Source organism: Bombus impatiens, unplaced genomic scaffold, assembly GCF_000188095.3.
Source record: "Bombus impatiens unplaced genomic scaffold, BIMP_2.2 scf_0452, whole genome shotgun sequence".
Lineage (NCBI taxonomy): Eukaryota > Metazoa > Arthropoda > Insecta > Hymenoptera > Apidae > Bombus > Bombus impatiens.
In genome coordinates, this window is record NT_176871.1 from 825901 (window position 1) to 849302 (window position 23402).

The window sequence follows — 23402 nt, forward strand, 5'->3', positions numbered from 1 at the left end:
CTTTGACGCCCGCCAGGGTATTCGTGCTATAAACACGATATCGATCAGACGCCGGATTTTAATTATCGCGTCGAAAGCTAATTAGCTTGACACGTAGTTCGTGTCTCGCCTGATCGAGCTCCTGTTCAGAACGATATTTAAGCGTAACTCAGCTTAGAATCTAACGACAGTGGTGATCGATGCGTCGTGTCACACCTATTACGAAGAACACGTAGTGGGATACGTATGTTAGGCGAACAGATCTCATTTGGACATCTCGAGAGCAAGACGTTGCATACGCGTCGCATACAGATTAATAGATATATAGGTGGATGCAGTCGGTGACAAAAATAAGCGCATAAGTAGCGGAAGTAGGTATCGATGAAGTTTAATTAAATTGGTGATAGTGTTATACATATATACTCACGTTCAAAGATTTGACAACTTTTTATCTTTAATAAAACTTCGATATTTGACGTACATTATGAACTTTATATTACCTCGCATTACTCGCGTTAACATTTTATACGTCAGCTACTTTTTTTGGTTATATAAAATACCAAGTTAAATGAAACTCCATCGTATCGTTTTACCGCCACTTACACTTGTCCAATTTTGAAACGAATGTAACATAAGATTTTTGAGCGATGCTGTTTACACACACTTGTAATGAATTATTTAGTGAATGATTGAAATTGATATTTCTATCTCTGTATAGGCAATGCCGTATCTAACGAAACTACGTTAATATCTGTTTCCATTGTCTGTCCGTTTATTTTCGTGGCCGATTGAATATTCTTTACGTCAACCTCTCAGCCAAGAAATTTGCCCTTGGTTTTACATCTATCCTAACTTCACGATACCAGCTTACATATTCGATACAAACTTGTTTTCCAAACTACTGTGTTGTAAACCATCCAAGTTTACGATACTAACTTACACATCGAGTATAAGCTCGTTTTCCCAAAGTCAGTGATGCAAACAGTCGTACGACCGATTCAGATCTGTCGAATGGTTTTACTCCTTAAATTTTGTAATCAATGAAAATTGAAATGTTGAGGAGCGCGTGTAACTATGGGAGGAGAGTAAGTGGGAAGGAGCGAGTAACGAGAATGTAGGAGAGGGCGCGTCTGGTGGCTGATTTAAAACTTTGACTTTCCGTCAATTTGATACGTAGCCACCTCCTTTCATCCCTCCCTGCCCCTTCTGCACCCGTTTCTCAGTATTTCCATGCGATTTTATTGACACCAGTCAGTCTGGCGAAGAGACACCGGCGAAGTTTCCGTGGGTCATGAATTTGCGAAATTGGAAAGCTGTCTGTTTCTCTTCTCTCCATTTTACACTTTCCTCGTCCGTTCTTTCTATCCTCGGTCCGTTTCAGACCTGTACTCATATTCCCTGATTCGTGGATCACCGCTGAGAAAGACAACCGGCTTTTGGATATCGAGAACGTTGACGGGCTACGTGACGATATCCCAGCGTATTATTTCTTTCGCGTCCGGGCAGCATGTTTGAATTTCATAGAGACCATTGTCGAGACAGCGGTAAAAAATTTCGAATAATGCCCGTCGTCTTGCAATTTCGATTTATTGCAGGCGAATATGAACAATTTCAGAGCTACGTATAATTTTTGTTACACGGTATAATTGTTGTTATTCATAGCGTACGCACGATATCGTTTCTCATCGCTGGAAATAGCCGAGAAACGTATTTTTTAATCAAATTGGATATTTTTCTATATTAAATTCACAGAGATTAAAACTATACGCATTGGAATGTACGTGTGTTTTATTTTGCATCTGGGTATTGATCCGTGTATCTTTGCTATTGCCATTTTCTTGTACGCGTGTTCCAAAACGAATTCGATAAATCTTAATAATAACTTTACTAAGAAATTTCAGTAAAATATAAAACTATAAACTCTAATAAGAAGAAAAATTCTCCACTGTCCTCTGCAGATAGAAGACGATAGGTTCGAGGTATTGAAAATGCAATTACAATTATTTAGTTTAATGACGGACGCAATAGAAATTACGCTACTAATTACTCGAAAACTAAGTTTTCAGCTTTTGGCGATTAAATCGGCGAATTATCAAAGAAACAGCGAAATATACTTGTACGTAAGGGAAAATATTTCAATAAAGAAATAAATTGCATTCTCGTAGAAGAAAAAAGAAACGAATGGAATGTTTTGCATAAATCCAATATTACCAGAGGAACGACAAAGAAGGAACAGTAAATAGGACAGGAAACGCGTTAACCAAGATCCTCATTGGTATTCATTAAGTTCGTTAGCATCTTCCTCTAGCGATTATCTTTGTCTTTGATCTGTTAATGTGTCTACATTTCTTTAACACAACAGGATTAGCCAACTATTCTCTGCCCAAGGTCTCTGCGACTACATTTCACCCCGATCGTACTGCGCTTGCTATTAACCGCCAGTTACGATATCGTAAATTCGTTGGCAATAAATCGCGATAATGATATGCTGTATATATATAGCAATACTTTCGCTGTTATGAAATTCTGCGAAATTTAGAAGGCAAAAGGCGCGCGATACCTGTCGCGAATCTACATAGATAACATTGTTCCTCTGCACCTGTTGGATATATTTATGCATCCATAATTCAGCTCGTTTATTTCATCGCAGCTTCGGCTTCAGCTGCCCGAGCTTGCAACCCATTTTTTATACTTGCCTGGCACGCGACCCGCATTATCGGACGTGTTTGTTTTTCGTCGCAAGTCTTACGATTAATCATCGATTTATATTCTCAAAGTCGCTTCGCTATCGCTAGTTGAATTTTTGAATATTCATGGAAAGCACGAATCGAAATACAGTAGAAGCACGATTATCGGAAAGCCAACACGAATGTCACGAACGTAGCTGATCTGCACGATTAGGCAGGAATTTTTGTATTCAGAAATATTTTCGCGTAATCAATTTATGTAAATACCGAAATGGAATATCAAATATGATAATGATACGACGACAGAGATTCAGATAATTCGGAGATTATTCGTTCGACTTTGTCAATAATACGCTGGTTACATTTTTGAAGAATATTTATCAATTGATTAATCGGTGTCTACCAATCGGTATCACGTGGAATGTAAAAGTGTTACGTGCTTATCAATATTGGATACTTTATAAGTTTGATAAATTTTAAAGGACAGGGGCAAGATTTCTAAATATGTCGATATACGTCGTTATTATTATTATTTGTGACTTCGAATGGTGATATATGATGATGAAATTTGTCCAATATTTAAAATTTACAACGAAGTAAAATGGAATAAAATAAAAGAAAATAAAATAAGGTAAAAGCGAGCTTCGCGATTTCTGCAATTGCGACGAACAATTTCAAATACAATGGGTGCGCTTTGCTCGTGACTGCACGGGAATCGCGTGCTCGCGTGTTATGAACATTAAAGTAGTTTCACCGATTACGGTCCTATCGAAACGTAAAAAAGGCTCGTATCTCCTTGGCTCGCGATTCAGAATCGTTCTATTCTTGGTCAGACTTTAACCAACGTAACAACATCGTTCGTGACACGAATTACGAAATCTGTTACTATATTCGGTTGGTCTTGTTCGTAGCCTAATTTCTCTAATCTAAATCCTAATAAACTCGTACGACGTTAACGCAAGGCTCGCAGAGTAGAAAGATAAATTTCACTTTTTAAGAGCGAAGTCATTTACATCGGTGAACTACGTCTGAATATGGCATAGTTTCGATTGTATATTTCTCTTTTAAGAAATCGAGCAAACATAAACAGCGGTTTCTTTGGAAACGAGAAAAGAGATAGTTACGGTTTTTGCAATTTCATATTGAAATTTTTTAAGAAGAGGAAATGCTGAACGCACGCTATATCTTTGTAGAATATCGACATGCATACGTAACACTGGATTTATTATAAATCTTAAACGAGCAACAGCTGAGATTAGTTAACAAAATTTCAACGTAAGCTTTACGTAAGATTTAGATCAACTTTTTAAAATTTCGCATACGAAATACGTAAGTTACAAATCAACGGGTCGAAGATCCCTTTCGTTTACGAGTTGTTAAATTTGAATAAAGATCAATCGATCTCCTGCTTCTAGCTATTCTATTATACGATGTTAATGAGCCATCAGCCAAGATCGATAAACGTAGAAATATAAAAGAAAATAATACAGTTAGCTAAAGACGATCGATTAAATTACTTTTACCCTTTTTCTTCGCTAATTGTTACTGACGCAAGCTACGAAGGGAAACGGTAATAGAATAGGAGGAACATACGTTAAGCAGGCAATTGAACGTGTCGTGTGGACGAAGTGAGCCGTTGGGTGGAACATCGGTCCCTCGAAGATACATCTGCTACGAGAGATTCGATAAAGTACATAATAAAATACAGCGGCGGTGGAACGACGACGTCGATGGGGATTGGTCACGACAACGTGCAATAATGTCGTTCCTTCGACAATTTCTCGGAAAGAGCAGGAAACCCGCCGCCGATGGAACAAAGTGCCGGAGATGGCGCGGTAACATTTTCTCTTCGAGTCGAAAAGCGAACGACGTTAGAGCGTTATCGAGAAAAAGAAAAAAAAAGAGAAAAAGAAAGGAAGAATGCGAGCTTTTGTTTCGATTGGATCGTTCTAATAGAAGCTTAGAAAATCGCAAAGTGCATTAACGAGAATCAAAGATGGATGGTTGGTCGAAACCTCGATTTCCATTCGCCGACCATATTCCGCTATCAAAACCTATCGATCGCTTAACAGAGGAACGACAGTAGCATTTTTCCACGATAATACTGCCAAAAATGGTGATATACTGGCAGGTCGCCACGACGATAAATCCTAACGTATCATATTAGAATACTCGTTCCATATGGATATTCCTATTTCACGCTGTCCGTTTTTTTGCTGAATTTATGTTCGTCCGGTCAGACCCTCGACAAAGTTGAGATGCTTCATTTCCGAAACATCCCTTGCGCGCCATCTCCGCTTATATACCCACGACGTTTAAAAATGATTTCGGCCAAAAGGTTGTCTATTTTTTATCGATTTGTATCGCATAGAACGACGCGTACATCTTCGTTCATAGATATTAGGACATCTGCCGATCTTGTGAAAAACGCGATAATTGGACTTGGATTACGAAGAGTGAAAATTATATATTCATTTAAGACGATGATTTGTAATAATTGTCTGCAAGAGTTTCGAGAAAATAATCGAGAATTATATATCGATTCTTGTCATCTTTTGATTTAAACCCCGGTGAAATGAAAATGAACGTGGTTTAAACGAATGATTCAGAAAATTTAATACAGTGTATCCTGTTGATGAAATTCGAATCTGGCTCTAGAAATTATTTATGAAATGCACGAAATCAAGAGATAAATTTTATAGCGCAGATTTATCAGTGACAAAGAGAGGAAAGTATAGATAAGAAACAACTTAATTGTATTATTTGTAACTGGCGAGATTTTTATCATTGCATGGAATATGTAGACTGTTTATATTTCAAAGTTTCAAACGATATAATAATTCCAGTTTTTAATAAGCTGATCTGTTTCGATTTATCTTGTTTTGCTAATGCTTGAACCTAGTAACGGAGATGTAAAAATAAATTAGTTATACGGAATAGTGAGAATAAACATTAGCTATGAAATATTGAATGTCAATGAGAATTTATACAGGCACACACACGTATGTTGCATAGTATTATTTCATCATTGACATGCAAATGCAGCAAATTGGACTGGATATCTACATTGTTTGTATAATAGCGATGCAATTTATGGGCATCAGCAACTACCTTTGAATACTGAAATTATTTTATAATTTTGCTTGCGTCATTGTTATAAAACGCAGCAAATTGCCTTTCCTAGAAATTAAACAGCATTCTTCTGAATTTTCCATACTAATATGCAAATACAATCATACTCGGTTCTGAATGATCATTGATGGTTTAATGTAATTTTTCCAAAGCTAGAAATAAAACTTCCAATATTATTTATCGGTCCTTTTGCCTAGAAGTTTCTCAAATTTATATAATGATTTTATTGAATTTATATGATGATCGAGAAGTTTCTCAAATATATTTAAACGTACGATAATAATTGATTATTGCAGCGTTAATCAGTGCGAGCGAGAAAGAACGATTGGAACGAAGGAAATATAAATTATAGAAGAATGGTTGATTTAATATCTGTTGTATATTACTCGTTCAATAATAAACATCAGCAAAGGCAGTAGGGAAATTTTTAATTAGAAAAAGTCCATCGGAGTAGCGCCACCATATCGAATGTCGTTACTTCAGTTGCGTAAGTCGCTTTCATTGTTTCATCGAGCCATCGAGACGAACGGATGTTGGTCTGTCGCCACTGTCTCGAGGATTTTTAATTAATTGTTCGAGTTAATTGAGAGACACAGAAGAGAGACGTAAAACGAGACGACCTTCTTCGAATCGCGGAAAAACAGTTCGTTTTGCAAACTTGCATAAATGACATTTACATTCTATGTATTAGCAAAGAACCTTCCGAGGTATAGAAAAAAAGGTCGTTCAATATTTATTTTCATGTTTTAAAAAGCCCGTTCCTAATTGAGAGGAATGTTTTAAAAAGGAAGAAAAGGAAATGTTCTTTTCATAACTTGGAATTTCCGCAATGACAGACTTAAATAAAGTTTTAAATTCCACTTTTAAATTCCATGCTCCACTGCGTCTTCAGATTTCAAATCTTTTTTTTCTTCCTGTGATATGATCGTGAGATATTTTCTTGTTTTTTTCTTTTTACTCTCATTACGCGTTTTCGTATGCTTCTTAAATTCGAGATATTACAGCAAAGACCTCATAGGTTCGGCAATTTTCTGACGTTAAATTTTTTTATCGAGCGAATTCGAGCGCGTATTTGGACAACCAACGTAATTTATTACCTACGCTTTTATTAACAGGAAGAACGAACAAATAAAATACGAAATACAATGTTACAGAAATTTGCATATACCTTTTGTATTTATATGATATTATAAAACAAACTAGACTTAATGTTATATCGACATCTCGTATATTCTCCATCGATATAGCTAATGTAATTTCCTTGGTAGCGATAAAATCAAAAAACATCGTAACCGCACGCGTAACTTTGCTCCTTCTTCGGACTTTCCGAGTTCCGAGTAAATTTAATGTTACTTTGTCGATCTAGAAATTTAAACGATTCTAAAAGAAAGCGCATATTTACTAATTTCTTTTAATATATCGAATACACAAGATTCAATAAATGTATATAGACTTTTGCGATAGAAACTAGACCGTGTCTCCATTTTTGCATTTTTAAATCATTATCGTAGATTGTAATATTCGATTTGCTGGCCGTTGCGCTCGCGACCTACTCGTATCTCGTACATTTCCTTTAGATTTATGGCTTTTCTTTACGACTTTATTTGTTCCAGTGCACGCGAGTAAATAGAAAATACATTATCTTCTTTAACGTAAGTTGGACTTGTTATTTCACTGTTTCTTTCTGCTCGCTATCTTCTTTCACTCGCTATTAAACCTGAATCGCATCGGAGTCATTAAGTGTCCAACAGTTAAAACGGAAAGACGTTGTGGTATTTTTAATTATACCGTGTAGGATATTCCAGAAGCTGGAGGAGCCGATTCCTAAGCGAAATTTCTTAAGGGCCATATAACGAAATCTCTTCTTGATGATCATTAGCCGAGGCCCGTAATCGGATTTTCTTTGACCCCGTCGTGCCGGCGCGATTACCGAAGGAAATCTTCTTGCGGAATAGCGTCCGCTTAAGAATACATCTTTATTCTCAAGGGGATCACCAGTGTTATTATATCTCGAGTTTTCCGTTCATTGTTGCTGGAAAAGGTGGATAAGGGATCCTCCGGGAAAATATCGCGAAAAGACTTTCACGGAGGATTTCGATGTCTCGGCTAATGAAGTATCAATCTTTATTAATTCTGACTGAACGATCCTCGACGCCGATACAGAACCGCTCGCAGCCAAGCTAAGACCGGGGATAACGTTCTCAACTTTTTATTTCTCGTCACAGAGGCTTTGATAAAGCGCGATCCGGATTATTTGTCGTGGAGATTGCAAAGTCCCGGCGAAATTTAAATTTATACCGGCTAAACAGCTAGGTTGAAGAGCGTATGAAAGTGCGTTGGAAAGCAGTGGTGAAGCTGAACCCCGGTAACGAGATAGCCGGATGAGGTTCGGTTCCGTTTAACGAGGGACTGATATTTCAGGAATGACACGATGCTTCCTACATGCCGATGCAAAACGGTCTGAATTTTCCTAACTCGTATTTTTCCACTGAATTTCCACGAACATCGAAATCAACGATTTCGCGTGCGTTCGAACAAGGACAAGGAACCTTAAGAGCGATTACATCATATTATTATATCTGGATCAGGCTATTTTAGGTATTTATGCAAAATTTCAATGTGCAAAAATGTACGAAATCAGACAGAAATGTGCGGAATATTCGGAATATAATAAATAGTATCGAGAAAATGGAACAATCCTGTATCGAGGTTGTAGCTGTACTTAGACTTATAAAAATATGAATTTCTATAAGAATTCGATATCAATCTATGCACATTATTAGAAAGAGGACGTGTTACGTTTTTTAGGGTTTCAAGGTTATTCGATCTGCCGCCAGCAAATTGTTTTGTTCGAGAAAAATGAAGATGTCTCCGCACCAGATATCTCGTTATAAACTTGTCTTGTTTAAATGTCCCATCATTTTTTCACACAATAAGGAAAATATATCGCTTTTCTACCCTGTGTCCCTTTAAGTGTCATTTTAATCTTCTATTGTTCCGGTATTCGATAATAAGCAGCCTTCGTTAATTTCGCAAATCGTCGAGAGGATATTGAAATCTTTGTTGTCATAGAAATTGCAGCGTTTCGTCAGAGTGGCCAATATTTCGAACTCGTTGCCTTCCATACAGATTGGTCGGACATTTTTTACGTCAAAAGCAATGCCCTATTAACTTTCAATTGTTTAGGGACAATCGGGTATCGGATCGAACGGTCATTTTCAAAGTGGTCCTATCTTCGTACACGCGTTTATCGACAATAATTTTACAAGCACTTGACGAACAAACGCGACAAGATTTAATTGCGCGACGTCACGCCGATGATTCGAGAGTTATTCATTTAATGCGTACAATGCATACCGGGACGTATTTTTCTCGATTATTCTGCGAGAGCCCTCGATTCCATCTGGGTCATGTCAGCACCGCTGACTACATCCTGACAGGACAATACATCAGGATTGACAATAGTACGATTTCGCGTGACATCTGTTTGTCCTTTCTATCTCTTCGCTCTTTGTTCAACTCTTCTTTTTTTTTCATTTCGTCGTTTGTTTCGCGGTAAATCGGCCGTGTTGGAAAACTTTCCGAACACTGGGTGCATTGTGCTGATGGTTTCCGGCGAATGTCAAAAACGCTGAGAAATTATCTTTCTCTTCGATAGTTCTCTCGTTTTCCTCTCTCTCTCTCTCTTTGCGCACTCTTTCACAATCTTTCAGTAACGTCAGAAATTTTGTTCCTCTTATTCTGCACGCTCTGTATAGAAACAACTCTCAATGAAGTTTTATGAGAATCTCGAAATTTATTCCTTCTTTGCATAAAGCTTTGCTCACTTTTCATCCCGCAAAAAACAAGAAAGGATTGAGTTTGCTTTGATGGAACGGAACTCGCAAACAATGACCGGCCAGCTTTGCTACACGTTCCACGATAAACAATTCCGTTTCAGCGGCGCGCGCTCGTGAATGTTTCACAAAGTCTGGCCAACCGGGGCCCCGACCACGAAAAGTTGTCGGAACATTCGTCACTGAATACGCCAAGAGTTTATGGACACTTCAAAGAGAGTTTTTTCCGTGGTAACTAAAATATCCACTAAAAATACCGATGTCTTTCTTTAAGGCTGTTCCTCCTTCACGGTTAGAGGAATTTCTAACGAACGTTTTAGGCAAATCATCTCTAGGAGCGGGACTCGCCAAACCTCGAGACCACGAAACTTCTCGAGATTTAAAATCCTCCTACGACTTGAAGCGTTCGCAATAAGGATATTCAAATCTCACTACCTGCTGACCATCCTGTATAACCAGAATATTCGTTTAATTTTCTTACGCGAAGACAAGTACGAGGAAGGGAAGGTTAAAGGTGTCCTCTTTTCCTGAACAATTTTTTCACGCACAAACTACATCAGTCCTAAGGTCTAATTGAAATCCATTCATAAAAAGTACAGCATACAGACATACAGCAAACATAATTTTGTGTATATGAGTAAAGTTGCTCGGCGGTTATATGCGGCTAGAAAAAGCAGTTTTTATCAAGTTGCATGTTTCATCCTCGTGATATTAAACTCTTCTAGTCGTAAAAGAAGACTACTAAATAATGCGAGATCTGGTTTATTGTTATTATATATAAATGCTACATATAAATGCTATATATAAATGCTAATGATAAATACAGTGATACGCCGATTTGCAGCCACTCTACGTTAAATGAGATTACTCGGAACGTTGGATGAAAATGTTAAGGATGAACTGTGCCCTTTTCCACGTAATTATTATTCAAAATTACCGTATCTCTGATTAATGTTATTTCTTTTTATGCCGGAGAATTCGCGTTTCGGTTTCCGCAATTCTCTGAAATTCCGTGCAACACGAGCGGAAATTATCTCGCACTTGGCTCGATTTATACGGGTTCGTGATAAACAACCGGCGTGACTTTCGCGTTGGAGAAACTCGGCGTGACTTTCGTGTTGGAGAAACCCGGCGTGTTCGAGATGTACGCGTACGTGCATTTACGCGTGGTCATATTTAGGTGTGGAAGAACAGGCTGCGAACGTGACGGACCGTTCGCCGTATTCGCAGTGCCGCTTCGTAATCAAATTTGCATTTTAAGTCGGGGACCGTTCTTGTTAGACGGCTTGCATACGTGCAAACGAGTAAGCGTCCGCCATGAAACTCAGCCATCTCGGACGATTTATCTTTTCGGTGACGTTTGCTGGATTAACGTCTTCTTGTCGGACGAATAATTATACCTCTCTTTTCAGTCCCGCCTATTTTACCTTATTTACATAGTAATCGCGAAATGCTTGCTCGAATTTTCTCCCCTGGAAATTAATAAATTATCCACCACTTTCTGCCGTGTTATTTGCTCGCCTTACCACGAACTTCAGATACGAGATGTTAAGAAAATCAGCGATATTTAAATACTTGGTAGAAACTTTTACGTAATGCTATGACCATCGTGATTATTTTGGTCGAGTTGGTAAACGATCTGAATATGTATGCAAAAGTTACAAGATGCTTGTTGGACAATAATATGCTTGGCAAAGATCACTAGACTATTTGAACAGTCGGTTATTCGTTATGTTAATAAGCCAGGATAATTAAGACTACTATTCACGCCGTATAACGATTTCTTTTCCGGCGTAAAAGAATCGTGTAATTTCTACATATATTTTCAGATTGGTTTCAAATTTGGCTATCATAATCAGGATAGTCGTGTACCGTCACAGTGCTAACAAAATTTTAAAAAGCTTCGTATAACGGACGTAGCATATTAATAAAGAAATAGTGAAAAACGTCGGAACATCTCCGTCAGCCACAGTACGTAGTAATATAAATGGTCAAATATATATGTCATTACTATCTTTCTAAATAGAGAGTTTATTCTTATGTCCTGTTAGTTTTACGAAAAAGCAGTAAATGTTGTTTCTAATTACCAATTAGTCGTTAATTTCTAATTTGTAATTATTCTGGTGAAATTCACGTATTGTCGCTGCAAATCGAGCAAATTGTCCAAATATTTACGAGCGGTGCCGGGGTAAATTTTTAATTTACTCGCTAAATATTTCGCTGTACGAACACTATGAAATCCTCGACAACGTTCATCCGGCCTTTCATAGTATTTTCAGTCGATTGCAAATATCTGTATTTTTTACGGGAGCGAAAAACGCTTCGCGTGGCATTTAGTAAAATAAACGCATTAATCGCGAAACGGCTTTGGAGATAACGGGGTGACGCCGTGGTCGAACGGTTAAATGAACGCTGTTTTTCGCGCTGGCGACACTGGTGCGCGGAATGGGCCGCCATTATCGCGCATTGTTCGTCGATCGAAATTGTCCTGGGCACTTGGAAAAGTTTGCAGAACCGTGGCGTGAAAATAATCGTGTGTCGAGGATTATTCGTTAGTGTCATTATCGGCGGACGATTACGAAACCACGGACAGCCAGGAACAATGGTTCTCGTTGATCAAACGGTTACGTATCATCGAACAGTCACGACTAATTAGCGTGATTGCAGCCGACAAAATACGAGCGCGACCGTTCTGATCTGCTCGAATTATGAAATCAGCTTCGTTAGATAATTGCTCTATTTCGTATTGACACGGGAAATTAGCAAGGTATGTCAAGTAGCCGAGCTTTGTCCAGCGTTCAATTTAGAAGCGTTAGCTCACGCATTATGACTAATCGAGCGAGCAGCGGTATAAATTGGCCGCGATTCTTGGAAGCCTTTCCCTTATCAAACTGCGGTTTCAATTTCGTTGCTGGCTGCGTCCGCTTATTAGCATACGCGTTCCTGAACGGTCATTAAATTCGTCGATCAACGCGACAGTATGGTTTCGCGTATAGTTCGCGTATAACGCGATAACAACACGCAACTAGAGTGCCAACTTTTATCAATTTAATGAGAAAATAGTTGCGTGTGACCGGCGTTGCTCGGACTTTTGCGATCCTGGATTTTTTTAACTAATGGCTCCGCGATAAATTTTTAAAAATTTGATTCCTCGTATGTTCCTTAAAAAATGACGTTGAAGATCACGAGCGAAATTAATTGCAACATTTAACTTAATATTGTACATTCGTTGTTGTTTCTTTCGTTCGTCCAACTTCGTGTAAATCCTTACATTATCTGATCAATCAATTTCTCAGTCTCTGTTGATATAAGAATTTGCGTAAAGTTAGACGAGCAAAGGAAATAACAACGAATAATACTGAATGAACAATAATAAATGAAATTTTGAAACCAGTCGTTTGACCGGACAAATGTTAGTGTTAAAATGCGGGGCCGCTGCATGGAACGAGATACGCGCCGTTAACGAATGGTCTTCAAACGTATCCTTACGAGGTTGCTTAAAACTCGAGGGGAAAAAATCGATCCTCGTCGGCAATAATAAACTCGGCGCGAGCAACGCTAGACGGAGAGCTCATTTTTCACCCTGTTGGAGAGGAACGTGTTAAAACGGAGTTGGGAGGAAAGCAAGGGTGGTGAGATTTGCCGCAGCTGACGGAGGACATTACGGTTACGCGATAATCTTTCGAGGTTCGATTGGTAGCGTCGATGTAACGCGAGAACTTTCGAGGAAGGAGATCGGAGGTGATAATAAAATATTAGATTTCCTGGTGAACGAGCATAAAGAGCCGCAGGTGGAATTAATTCTGTCGATGTCTGCTCGATTATGATATTATCCAAGTCCGTGATATAACCGAGAAATCTATAGGCATTCGTCGACCGATCAACGATACTCGTAATGATGATCGAAGTATGCAAGGGACTGATACTCGTGCAAGGAGAAAGAGGGATTCATCCCGATAAATGAAAGTTGCGGTAGGTTTGAACAGCGACGTCGGAATCATGCAGACAACTGGCGCGAATCCATTGGCAAACGAAACCAGGTGTTCCTATTCCGGCAAGTATGAAAAGACGCCCTAAAGATATTCCATGCAACTCGTGGCGAAAAGCGAGAATCCTTTGTCCTCGAAGAATGCACGCGGTTCCTTGGTAGGCGGGGTTCGTGAGCAGCGAGCAGAGCACCGTGAAAATCGAAGGAAAATGAAACTCGTAATTGAAAATTTGCAGTTTGCGAGGCGAGAGGTAATATATGACGGGAAACGCAGTGTCATTTTCTCAAACTTTCTCTGAAATGGTTTCTCTCGTTGAAATAACTGGCTCGAGGTTAATGGAAGCCTCGTAAATCGAAATTTTTTGCCGAGTTATTTCCACGATGCGTATCATAGGGATAATTTAGAAAAATATTCGTTCTTTAACGTGATCTTTTTAGACAGCTCGGTGCCGAGAGACCTTTGAAATTTTCGACCGTTTCACCGGCCCCTACAAGGCACTCGATACACACTACGAGTGTGTATACCGTATGTATACAGTATACAGTATGTAGCATACAGCATACACACGTGTATTTTACGTTCCTCGGGACTTTCCACGCTCCAATGCGGGACACACCCGCGTACATTTGTAAATAAGCACGAGACTTTCGATCCGGAGTATTTTATCTTTCATACAGCTTTTCAGTTACGTACTACCCCATTCAGTACGCGTATTACGAACGAGCTCTCTCTCTCTCTCTCTCTCTCTCTCTCTCTCTCTCTGTCAGGCTGTTAAGGACAGGGAAATATGAATTGCCTTTGATACGAGTAGAAGCTTTTGTTGCTCTTCGGCTGCAATTCGCAAGCAGACAAACGCGTCGTGTAAGCGCATCTTCGCTCAAAGATTTTAGTTAGTTACGTCTTCTCCAAGATCGACAAAAATTATGGGTGAATTACACGTTGTAACAGTCCGCTTATAGTTTGCTACCTTCTACGATGAAGGACGCGTACGCTGCTAATGTATTTTTACAATTTTGTTAGGAAATTCGTGCAATTTTAGCATTTCTTCAAATCGTCGCGAATATATAAAATATAGGCGAGCGGTGTATGAGTCAATGGAAGATCTGAATCGAGGGAGACTCATATTATTGTGCCTTGGAATACCAACGTTGTTTTCGTTCGCTAGGTTCAAAGGTAAACGAACTCCGGACAAAATATTATCGCCGTTATTTGTAATCGTTAACCGGAGTTACATTTGGACAGTCGAATAGTTGAATGCGGCATACACTATCTCTATACTTGCACTTAAAGTGATTTTAATATAATTGACTATGACAATTTTATCATTCGTCCCTTTAATAAACAAACCAACACGTTTAATATCCACCTCATAGGTAACGCGGAATGAAAACCGTTAGGAATCAAAGCTGTGTCAACTGCCACTTGATTCGCAATTTACTTCTAATCAATTTACATGATACTGGTATTCTAAGTTGAACTTTGAAAGAGAAATTTCATTTCCTCTAACAAATAAGATTAGGTCTATAATCGAAACGAAGCGAAAGTTCGAACGAGCACATTTTCAAAAGTCGTTAGAACGAAGTTGCCCGAACAGTCGGCAGTTTCGCAGAAGAACGAACTAACATTTACGAAACTCTTGTTTGTTATATCGCGCGGCAAAACCAAGAGCCGTAGTTCTCCTCTAAGACTGGTCCATTTAACGAGAGCCTTTGAATTCGTAAAGCGAAATAGAGTTAACGCTGACTCGATGTATAATTCTTCGAAAGCTGATTTTCCGTTTACGCGCTTTATATCGCGGCAACCTTCCCCTCTTGGCGAGGAGAAAGCAAAAGACAGAAAGAGGAAACGGTGTTATTCCTTACCTTGTCCCTGATTTCCTGTCGCATCTTCTCTCGTTCTTCTTCCATCTTGCGATGCTTCTCCTTCCTTCGTTCCTCAGCCTCCCTGATGGCTTCTTGCCTTTCCCTTTCGGCCTCCTCTTCCTTCTCCTTGTCATCTTCGTCTCCGCCTTCGCCACCAACGGCTCCTGCAAATCGAAAGAAACAATACGTTCAACAACAGTCCTCGGCTTTTTTCTTCGTCGTACAGTGGCTCATGAAAGTATTTGAATATTTGTCATGGAAATATTCTACGTGCGTATTAAATGTATTATAGAAAACGTTTAAGAAATTTCATTAGTTTCGTATTGAAACACGACTGTTACAATCGTATTGGCTTTTTGAAACCAATCTGAAAATGTATATTCGCAAGTAGAAGTTACGAGATATTCAATGCAAAAATATATTTGCTAAAAAATTAGTATGCAGCATAAATAGCCATCCTAAATACGTGAGACATACCGAATATAGAGTCCTATTAATTAATATATCAGCAATACGATCAAGATAGCGAGATTTTATTATAACGTTCATACAGTTTCAGTGTTTTCTACAACATAAGAGTCCAAATACTATCGTGCGCAACTGTGGATATACAATGATATTAAAACGTATAATCTAGGTTGTCTGAAAAGTTTCTTTCGTTTTATAAGATGATAATAGATGAACAACAATTTCTGTTTTATATTATTTTATCGCATTAGGTATGATCCATTCGGTTCTATTTCGTGCATAAATCAATAAACTAATGTGGTAACTTATATGGGTCTTAGAGTAAGGACAAGCAGTGATGTTTTATTTGGAGTTAAGTTAACTTTTCTACGATAAAACATTGTGCGTCTATTATTTCCTTATAAAACGAAAGAAACTTTTCGGACAACCTAATATAATATAACATTATCGTCAGCTACGTAATGTAATAAGTGATTCCATATTTAGCGTCCTTTTTTCTCTGTTTGATTTGCTTAAACGATAATTGATAGTTCCAGGATGATTAAACCCATCTTTGCGTTAAAAAGCTGTCGGTGTTTTGTTCGCGTTTAGTTTTCTTCCTTCCATTTAGATTATGTTCGGTGTACAAACCACCGGGATAATAGAGGACGAGAAACTAACGGTTTACCCTTGGGAGCAAACATTGTAAATCAGCCTGATAGCTGTGACGCTATTCCCTTCGAGTTTATAAACCATTGCGGTGGTACCTCAGGCTCCCAGCGAAAATTATTTCGCTATAGAAACGCGTCCAATCGATCGTCATAACGGATAGGAAAGTTTCTTCGAAATTGACTGAGAATCATAACGGTGTAAGAGCAAGTTACTGTAAATATCAGCAAGTACCGTTACTTTTCATAAAATAGCGTTGTACAAATTTATTTTATATTTTCAGAAAAGGTAAAAATTTCCGTTAATCCAAATTCCGATAATCGATCGTTCCATTAATCGTTATTCCGCCAATCGAGGTTCTTTATGCAACTCGATTATTAATATCAAACAGAAACAAAAGCTTTGGAAGAAAAACGTAAAGATTTCTTGGAATTTCTATTCTCGTTTTCCAACGTTCCTCGTAATAAAAGGGCTTCAGCTCCAAAATTTCCATTAATCGATGTTCCGATAATCGATCGTTCCGTTAATCGTTATTCCGAATGATGTGGCTTGCGGGCGATTCAAATATTAATATTAAACAGGGACAAAAACTTGCGAATAAAAATGTACAAATTTCTTCCAATTTCTATTCTTGTCTTTCAATTTCTCTCGTAATCAAAAGCGTTCATCTTCAAAATTTCCATTAATCGATCGTTCCATTAATCGTTATTCCGAATGTTTTTTAACGTGGCCCCTGGGCGACTCAAATATTAATATCGAACGGGAACGAAAACTGCCGAATAAAAATGTAAAAGTTTCTTTCAATTTCCACTTATCCACTTATGGGAGTTATTCCATCAATCGCTGTTCTATAATAATCGAGATTCGTTCCATCGTAAAAATATGATTTCGTCAACGTCAACCTGATACAAAGATTCTTCGTTGTATCGAAGCAATATCGAGTTAAAGATGCCTCTTTAGGGAGCGTTCTTAAATTTCGGGAATTCTCCTCCATTAATTCGATTTCTCTCTGCTCCCTCGTGGAACGAAAACGAACTTCATTCCAGAGAGTACTTATGATCGAATTCACCTTCGACTTCATAGCCGAAGTGGAGGAAGAGGAACGAACAAATCGGTCGCGTTCATTCGAAGGCCGTGATGGAAATGCCAGTGAAGCTTCGACAGCCTTAACGAAGTTTTATTAGTTTACCGAAAGATTAAGCGGATTCGCAGAGAGTTCCTTGCCTATTACTCCGTCCGACGAGTACCAGCGAAAGGGGAATCCCTCTACGAGAGGTATTCTCGAGGAAAAATCGTGTTTACAGCGGAAACACATCCGGCCATTCGTTTTTCCAACGGAACGCGATACCCTCGGCCTGTCCGGCGGCAGCGGCGTACGTAAAAATATGAAAGCTGTTTGCGAATCTGTTAGCCGGCTACTCTTAACTTTTCCCTCGTTCATCCTCGTCCCGATCCCCGGAGAAATTAATGGCAAACAAAGGGAAATTTGTCTTCCGTAATGCTCTTTTCTTACACAAATAACGGCCGAGTGTTTACGAGCGTAAAAAATGCCCGGTTGTCACGATGCAATCGTTAACGCGAATCGTTTATTAGCGCGCTACCGGCAAGACGAACGAGCTTCTCGCGATTCGTCGGAAGGCACGTGAGTTCTTAATAAATTCGCGTCTTTATTCGACCGTGCGCTATATAAGTTCCTAAGTATTTGGATATCCTTCTAGCTGGAAATTGAACGAGTATTATTAGTGAAGGTTTATAGATCACAAGCAACAACAAGCTAGTAGTAATAAATCTTCGTATTACACGTTTGGTATATCCGTAAAAAGTTTAAAAAGTAAGTATTCGAACACTTTCGTGGGCCACTGTGCACTTTGCATATTTGCAGTAGGACAGAATTGCATTTACGGTGGTTGCAAAAGTTATTTCAACGTGCCGTTATTTTTCAACGAAGGATCTTTTCATAGGGTTCTATATTTCGTTTTCATTGTTCCACGTTTCGAATTTTTATAGTCGCGTAGAAATACTATTAGATGATACGAAATTTAATATGCTTGGACTTAATTAACTAGTATATAAATGATTAACTTAATTAACTAGTGTATAAATATGATAAATACAACGGTGTAGAAATATTTTGTGTAGCCACTGTATCCGAACTCCGTTTATCGGAACGAAATTTTAGGTAATATCCGATTAGAGCGAATCCTTGCCGACTGAATCTGCTAATCTGAAGCGGGCTCCTATTGTGCGAACGAGAAATGCTATATAGTGGAAAAAATTGAACGAACTCCAATTATATAAACTGTTGGCCGAACGAGATCAAATAAATGGAATTCTACTGTAATGTCCAAGTACCCAAATACTTATGGCTGGTAGCGTATCTCGAAAAATCCAGTCGGATTTCAAGAGAAATTCCTCCCGCACCTCGCCGCCCCGATGTTATTATTCGTTCACACGTCTGTCATGCTTAGCATCGAGCCGTTATAGACGAGGCTTGACAGGTCTCCATCGAGGGTGAGATTCGCGTGACAGGATTTTCACGAACGACAGTCGAATCGATTTGTTTTCTTTCTTTTGGGAACCGATGATTGCGAAAAAATAGCTGGAATTGCTCAATCGGGGGGACATTTTCACGAAATATCACGCAACGAATCGTTGGTACGTAGGAACGATACGCTTTTGGATTGAACGAAACGAGAACTCCAACGTGTATAATGTTGGTAATATCGGGAAGGCAGACGGACTCGGTTGAAGGGAAGCGAAAGGGATTCGTCTTTCCTGCTGTCTGCCGGAGAATGATGTGCCAGGACCTCCGGGCTCGAGGAAATTAATACTACTTCTGTCCCGGCGCCGTCTACCATTTTCCCTTTTCTTTGCGTACTACCTCGTCCCTTCTATTTGCACTGTTTCCCGCAGCACTGGTTTCCGCGAGGTGGAAAGGCACTTTGAAGTCCGAGCCAGAGACGACGTTCATTCTCTACGTTCCTTTTTCCTTCTCTCCTTCTGTTTTTATTCTTCCATCTCTTCTCTCGCCTAACACCTCCGTGCTTTCCTGATTCTCCCCTCCTTGCGGAGAGCCAAATAGCCAAATTCGAAAATCATCATTATTATCGTAATGTCGTTTACCTGTTTAATTATCCCGCCGATGAAAAATCAGCTTATTTCACGGATTATTCATCGGAGAAAATTCCGCCGCGTTGAGAGGGAAATTTCGTTAGCGAAGAGTAGCTGCATAATTGGCCGGAGCACGGCTGGTAATAACTCGCATATCATCCAGTCGTTGGAGAAGCTCGGTCGTTTCGCTTTTGCCTTTTTTATGTAAGTCCTGTGCTCGGTACTTTGCTCGATTAATTAATTATGCTGGCTGGTTTTTAACGCTACGCCACTTAATCGTTCCTCTCCGCTTAGTCGCTGCATGTTAAGATTCTTTATCTTATCGTTTATACAACGTGCAAGGTGCATTTACATTATTACACGGCCTCGTATGCTTCCGTTTTATCGTTTGTTTGAGTCGCCCCTTGCTGGTGTTGGCCGATGCGACCGACACGGTCTTTTCAAAAATTCTTTTTCACGAGGTGAAAATAAAATCCACTTATCTCTTTGTCCACTCGGCCGTACCGTTCGCCCAGCCATCCATCATACCGGGCTTTAATTAAATTTACTTATTTCACCTGACACTGATCTCTGTCTATCCTATCCTATCCTCTCTGTGATCCTTCCATCTCGAATTCGACCTGGCCTAGTTCGTCCTGTCAAACACACGGTTCGACGGGTCGGGGATCAAACGAAGATGAGAAAAATTCGGCGAGCCTCGTAATTGAGCTTCTGTTCTAGCGCGTAACTTGGATCGAGGTTATCGATCAATTTTCTTTCTCTCTGTGCCTTGCAAATAATGTCTTTTCTGTCGTTGATCGTTTTTATCTATTATTCTCGAACGACCTAATATTTATTCGTTCGCGAGACATCCTTTCACATAAATTATTCCAACAAATGTCCCGTCCATAGAATGAAAATGAAAGCTCTTTGGCGCCGTCATTTTGTTGGCTCGATTTACGAACGATGCCGCTCATCTACGCGTCGGAACGTCATCTCCTGGGTGCAATCGTACAACAAGAACGGCCATAATAGCGAACGAGGACAATTGTCCCCGGTGCAAATGGAGCGACGAAGGAGGAACATTGTCATTTGCACCGACATTTTCACGAATCCGTGTCGTTTCTCGTCTCGCGCTACAGCACAGAGATCACCGCCGGTTCAACGTGCAGAGCGATCCACTATTTCTCTCGTCTCATCGATCGTGAAACTCGCTCCTTCGCGGAAGAATCATTCGAATTTTGCCAATTTTCCAAAAGCTATTAAAGGCTTGATCGCGCTTGAAAATCTCAAAATTCAGCCAAAATTCAAAGGATACTACGTTACAAAATATACACTGCCGGCCATGAGTGTTACGATCTCAGACACATAAGACGAATTTGGCGTACAGTTGCGGATTAATTGAAGATCAAGATCGGCGCACTTTTGTAATAAAAATTTCTCTACTAATATCTTCTTATTAAACATTCGTGTATTCTTATTAAATATAAACCCACTTCCTCAAATGCTGGAGTATTTTTATGCTTGTTATTTTATGAACCACTGTAAGATGAGTTTTCGAACACCACACAAGACGAATAAGACGAGGCTGATCAACCGCGAGATTAATTTAAAAGAAAACCGACAAATTTAGTCGAAAATTAAGAAATGTTTAGTTCGACTTTTATGCTGTTGGTATGAAACAAATTTGACCAAAGCCCTTCAAGATTCCGCTACTAATTTCTACAATTTTTCACCGTGTGCATTCGCTGAAAAAATTCATCAATTTCCGCCACACGAATCAGCAGGAGGAACGGACAACGAAATATTTTGTTTCTCTCTTTAACGTTCCTGTCGGCGCTTCAATGCCGGAGCGATGATTTAAAAGCGGCACGATGAAGTCATCCACGGTTTCTGGTCGATATTTTAACAAGAAAGAAACGAGTCAAGCCCTGGCGACCGTACTTTTGCTATATCTTCGCATGTAGGCCAAGAGTCCGTTGCAGCTAGCAGCTAGCAGCTAGCAGCTAGCTTTTTGTCTCCGCGAATTCACCGCGCGGATCATTACGCGAGATGATGCAGTCGCTAAATCCGGCTTTCGAGAAATTTTTTTCCTCCCGCCAAGCTCTCCTTAATGATTACGCGCCTTTTTTAAAGTCGTCGTCGACGTTGCTCTGCACGCGCACCACGCGATAATTAAAGTATTCCCGCGCTTCGCGTGTCTTCCAATTAACACTTGTTTATTTATTACGGAATTACCTGGCCACGTTTTTGAGGTCGAGGTAATAGGAGTCGAGATATAAAATTTGTCATTTTAAATTAGTTTGAAAACGATACGTTCTCATGCCCGAGAAAACATTTTCCCTAATGGAGGCGAGAGTTCAACCCGTTAACACGTTGATCGTCATGGTAATCGTCTGTGATATACGCGTTACTACACTTTTTTTTTTTTAGAATGATTAGAATAACATAAATTTTGTGGACTAAGAAATTTACAACAATGAGAATGATTTAGGTAATGTTGTTGAGAAAAAGTACTGAAATATAATATTTTGCAAGAATTAAATTTTATGGTGTAGTACATGTATCTCGATCTATTGCGATTCCCAAGGCACAATATACAGGGTGTTGAGAAAATCCACTCAATATTTATATAGTACATAGGATACACTATACCGAGTAAAACAACCTTAGTCAACATATGTCGGAAGCTCAAGTGTTTTTCAGATATAAATAGTTTTGTATGTTAACACCATGATTGACCATAGTACTCGATACGTATAGAAAGTGCCCCATGTGTCCTTCTATCTGCATACACGTTTAGTATCTTCTTCTTACAAAGCTGGAAACTCCCTCGAAAATTCCAAATTTCTGTCGTATTATTTGACGAGTATGCTGGTTTCAGTTATGTAATTCCTCTGTCATTCGTCATGATGCCACAATAAAAAAGTGTTTATATTTCGAAAACGGTGTTGTTTTCGGTCTATGTTTACCAAGGTCCTTTGTCCAGTATGGCGTGTCCTGTGTACCATATAAATATTGAATTGTTTTATCCGAGCAATGTGTATAAAATACGCGTAGCAGTCAACGTGTTAAGGATTAAACTGAGCAACATTATATGAAATAATATATCGCATGAAAGCAACATTATTGAGAAACGTAGCAAAGTAATTTACATATCGCGTTATCGGGGTACAAAAAACGTATTGGAACAGTAAATACTTCAGAAAAGTCCACTATACAAATCAGAAACATGTAAACAAAACTTCGTAAAATTGCGTAGGATTAATCATTTTGATCATTCGTGGCTGTGTTCGTTATTAAACGACCTAATGAAAACGTAACTTCCTATCGTTCATAGCTCGTTCGAAAACGGTGTGGAAACAACCATTTCGATGAAAAGTCGAGAAACGTAAATTCGACAAGTTGCAGCTGCCTCGTAAAACGAATCACTGATTAATAACCCCAGCGACTCGCGTGGATCGATGATAAACGGAATTTCTATCGAGTATAAAACGTCGGATAAAAAAAAGGAACAGGAGAAAAAATCGGCGTACGCTGGAGATTGCTTTTCGTTGGTTTCCATTCCACCGCGGCACGCGGGTGATTACCGATGACTATCGAGGCCGTCGTTGTTTCCTTTGCGTTGCACCCTTTATACTCCACCCTTTCTCCGTGTTTCACCCGTTACCAGAGGAAACACCGGTGAATTTGTCCCGACTTTCCATATTG

General features: G+C 39.2%; 1 protein-coding gene across 2 annotated transcripts in view; it reads right to left on the reverse strand.

Annotated features, from left to right (window-relative positions):
• The window catches only part of LOC100745903 (complexin), a 329300-nt gene that overhangs the window by 18461 nt on the left and 287437 nt on the right, over nt 1-23402 (reverse strand). For both annotated transcript variants that reach the window (XM_024368498.2, XM_012387084.3), the window contains one exon: nt 15486-15649. In XM_024368498.2, coding sequence (XP_024224266.1) covers nt 15486-15649 — 164 coding nt within the window. The remainder of the gene's footprint in view (nt 1-15485; nt 15650-23402) is intronic.